The 4339-nt window shown below is 50.4% G+C and overlaps 1 protein-coding gene across 1 annotated transcript in view; it reads right to left on the reverse strand.

Moving 5' to 3' along the window:
* Ahcy (adenosylhomocysteinase) overlaps window positions 1-1313 on the reverse strand; it is a 16238-nt gene extending 14925 nt beyond the window's left edge. Inside the window, exon 1 of the mRNA XM_021184175.2 lies at window positions 1209-1313. Within this exon, the coding sequence (XP_021039834.1) occupies window positions 1209-1236 (28 nt within the window). The 5' untranslated portion in view covers window positions 1237-1313. The remainder of the gene's footprint in view (window positions 1-1208) is intronic.
* Between the last annotated feature and the right edge of the window lie 3026 nt (window positions 1314-4339).

Below are 4339 nucleotides of genomic sequence, written 5' to 3' on the forward strand. Positions count from 1 at the left end.
CGCCCTGGCTGTCCTGGAACTCACTTTGTAGACCAGGCTGGCCTCGAACTCAGAAATCCGCCTGCCTCTGCCTCCCGAGTGCTGGGATTAAAGGCGTGGGCCACCACGCCCGGCTGACCCTCTCCAATTTAATAGAGTAAAAGCTAGCCAGCCTGAATTGCTTTGTTTTTCTGTTTGTTTGGTTTGTAGTTTTGTTTTGATAGGGTCTCCCCATCTTGTCCAGGTTGGTCTGGAATTCACTGTATGCCCAGGCTGACCTCTGAAATCGGCTGATCGATGATTCCTTGGCCTCAGTAGTGATAGCAGGGGTGGGATTACAAGCTTGTGTTACTAGGCACAGTCTGAATTGGATTGTGTTGAAATTCCATTAGGGTTGTTTCAAGTGTATTGCCTTGTATACAGACAGCAGTGAAAGAGATGAGCTTAGAGGTCATGATGTCCTGAGTCCAAATTCTAACCAGCTGCTTTCCAGTTACAAGATTCTCGGAAAATACCCTTTATACCTCTGGATTTTCATTGTAAACGTAAAACCGTTCCTTCCAATGGAGAGCTACAATAATAAGACGGGTTAGTCTAGAATAATGCTATAAGGCAGTGCCCATCCCACTGTAAACGCTCAAGTTAAGGTGTGTTTACTCAGGCAGCTTTCTATAATCGGGACAAAACGAACAGTAATTTCTAACCACTTCAAATTTTCTAGACATCCACTAGATATCCCAGAGATTGAGCAGATGGGACCCTAAGTTCCCGTTGCACCGCGACTTGCCGTTTCCAGGCCTCTCCTCAATAGCACCTAGAACACTGATGCTCTCTCCGGCCCTGCTCAAGGCCCAGAAGACGGTGAGCCCTTGCTAGGGGCCACCCAAGCCGCCAAACACCAGGGCCAGGGCCAGGGCCTCTAGGGCCGCTTCCCAATGGCCAGTCTCTCCGACAGGAGCACGCTGCCGGACCAAGGATCGCAGCCCGCGCTGCCGCTCAGGGCGCCTACCGCGGGGCACACCGGGACTTGTAGTCCGCAGCCGCTTCTCACTCCTGGCTCTCGGCGGCGTGTGGACTCCAATCCCCGGGCACCTGCGCGGCCAGGCCAGCGAGTCTAGGGGTCCTGGGGCGCCCCGAAGCCGCCACCTAAACAAGACGCAGGTCGGTACTGACAACAAACCCAGGACGGGAGCCGAGTCGCCACGGAGGACTGAACCCTTGGGACTCACCGACTTTGTAGGGCAGTTTATCAGACATGCTGGCGGCGCTTCCGCTAGGACTGATGAACTCAGTGAAGGGGGCCGGGCGGCGCGGGGCAGGGATCTACGCCTGGCGCCGGCGTCTTTAAATATCTTCTTATTTGAATATTCATGAACCTGCTGGGGGCTGAAACTTGGGGGCGGAGCCTAGCTCGAGGCGTTGAGCGGAGCGGGAGCAAGGCTGATCTCTGCCTCAAAAATCATAAATTTTGTGCACTGTGGCCTTTGGACCCCTGGCACCCGACTAGGAGGGAGCGTGGAGAGAGGCGGTTCTTCTCCCATCCGTCCAGCTAGTGAATCAGAGGTCAAAACAAGGCAGAATTCTCAGGCTCTAGCCAATTTACTAACCTGAGCCTTAACTGCTTCATGTGTAAAACTCGTGCAAGATCAAAGTAAAGAGCTGGGCCTAGTGGTACGTGTCTGTAAATCCCCACTCTGGAGACAGTGTCTGTTAATCTCCCGCTCTGGAGACAGAGCCAGGAGATTTGTCACAAGTTCGAGGCCAGTCTGCTCTATCTCTAATTAGTTCCAGGCCAACCTAGGCTACAGAGGCCCTATCTCCAAAACAAAGAAAAATCACCGGTTGCAATGTGTCACTCTCTCCTCCCTCTGTCTGCCTTTCCTTGCTCGCCCCCACCCCCTCCTCAACACCTTCTCATTCGGTAGTCTTTCTTGGTGATTCACAGGCTGCTCACGTGGAAATGACTGTGGAGCTATCCGCAGGAGCATAGATAACTCACCAGTGACTATACACCTGAAAAGTATGACTTCTCTCTCAGCGGCTCTAACTGCCACTAGCTTTCAGCAAGGAAACCAGGCCCCATGTTGTGTGCATATACCATCTCTGGGGAGTTCAGTTGGCCCCTTTGTAGAAAGTTTGCCTCCGTTAGACTTGTCTGTCTCCTCATGGAGTAGCAAGGAGGGTCACAAGACCTTCTCCTGAGTGTCCAGCTGCACCCTACTACCTGTTATATGCAATTCTGCATAAACTGAACATGACCTCAGGGAAGGACTAGAATATGTAGCCAGGGAAGTAGGCTCCAGCTACCCGGCTACTGGAGAGGCCCTCATCCCTGCTGGATGAGGTGTGGTCTCCAGGTGTGGTCTTTGGGGAAAAGCACCATTCATAGCCCTCCCTGTTGAGCACCCCCTGACCTGTGAATGCGTTGTCAGGAAGCTCACTGACCTCACTGGTTCCCGCAGAAGGATCTTGCTCTTGGGAGGAGGAGGAGGAGATTTTGCTTCTGTCTCCTAGGAGAGAATTTTAGCAACATCCCAGGACCCCTCCCCCATCCGTGACTGAAAGTTGCTGGGGATCCAGTCTTGTGCAGGTCCTGGGCAAGTAGCTGCCTTTGTGAGTTCTGATTGCAACGGCCATGCCTTGTGGGTCCGCAACCCTCCTCCCCTCCATCCAGTTCTTACGTTCTTTCTGCCCCTTCTTCTATGGTGTTCCCCTGAGCTTTGAAAGGGCGTGATATGATCCGAGACAGTCACACTCAGCACCTGGACCAGCCATGGTCATTTGCATTACCTGTCATTTGCTACAAAAAGAGATTTTTCTGACCAAAACTGAGGACTGTGCCACTCTGTGACTATAAACAAATATTTAGGAGACAACATTTAGCTCAACAGTAGTAGGCTCCTCCTGAGGACCTATCATTTCCCCAGCTATGCGTCTTTGACTAGGCTCACAGTAACAAGTATGAACTCCCTCCTCTCTCTTTCTTTTGTCTGTCTGTCTGTCTGTTTCAACCTATAGACCAGGATGTAACTCTCAGCTACTGCCCCAGCACTGTGAATGCATCATACTCTGGAAATATCCCCACCATGCCCCACCACGATGATAATAGACTAATCCTATGAAACTGTAAGCAAGCCCACAATCAAATTCTTTCTTTTAAGAAACAGAGGAGTAAATTCAGTGGGAGGTGGGAAGGGACTGGGAGGGAAGGAGGGAGGGAAATTGTGGTTGGAAGGAAGGAAGGAAGGAAGGAAATGATGTATTTATTTTTAAAAAATCTTAATTTTACAAGAGTTGCTTTGGTTATAGTACCTCTTCATAGCAACAGAACAGAAACTAAGAAGTGTCTAATTCTGGTGGACAACCAGTAACAGTGGCAACAACCTGTGTTATTTTAGGAGCCTCTGGAGCCTTCCTGGACAATAATTCATAGGAAAGTATCGCATACCAGGCTGTCCTGGTCAGGGTTTTTTTGGTTGGTTGGTTGGTTGGTTTTGGTTTTGTCAGTTTGACACAGGGTAGAATCGTCTGGAAAGAGGGACCTGAACTGAGACAATGCCTCCTCCATCCATATTGCCTGTAGGCAGGCCTGTGGAGGCATTTTCTTCCTTAATGATTGGCATGGGAGGACCAAGCCATCTTGAGTGGTGCCACCCTGAGTACTTGTTCTGAGAAGTGTAAGAGAGCAGGCTGAGCAAGCCTGTAAGCAGCAGCTACCCATGGCTTCTGCTTCAGCTCCTGCTTCCAGGTCCTGGCCCTGACTTCCCTCAGGGATGCATATCTGGAAGTGTAAGCTGAAGCAAACGCTTCCTTGCTCAGGTTGCTTTTGGACTTGGTGTTTATCACCGCAACAGAAAGCAAACTAGGACACTCTGCCCCTGCCCCCTCTATCCTCTTCCCCACTCCCCACCCAGCCTTGTTAACCGTTGTAATCTCAGACAGAGACTGTGTGAATAAAACACAACCTAAAGATGCAATCCCCACTGTGCTCACTGGCCTCCATTGTGACAGCTATCACAAACTCCAGTGTTCCGATTACAAAACCATGAATCAAAATTGATCAATCTCTCTCTCTCACACCCCCCCCACACACAAGAATGCACACACATCTATGTGCACACATATAAACTCACATATGCACATACCATCACTCTTGCTTCTGTTTCTCTCTTCTCTGTCCTCTCCCTTTCTTTTCTCTCTTCTGTCCCCCATCTCTCCTGTCACTGTGTAATCCAGACTGGCCTTGAACTCATTATGTAACCCTTTCCCACCTCAAACTTGAAATCCTCCTGCCTCAGCTTCTCAAGTACTGAGATTACAGGCTTGGGCCACCATGCCCAGCCAACCCTTTCTCCTGTTA

Source organism: Mus caroli, chromosome 2 (genome assembly GCF_900094665.2).
Source record: "Mus caroli chromosome 2, CAROLI_EIJ_v1.1, whole genome shotgun sequence".
Taxonomy (NCBI): Eukaryota; Metazoa; Chordata; class Mammalia; order Rodentia; family Muridae; genus Mus; species Mus caroli.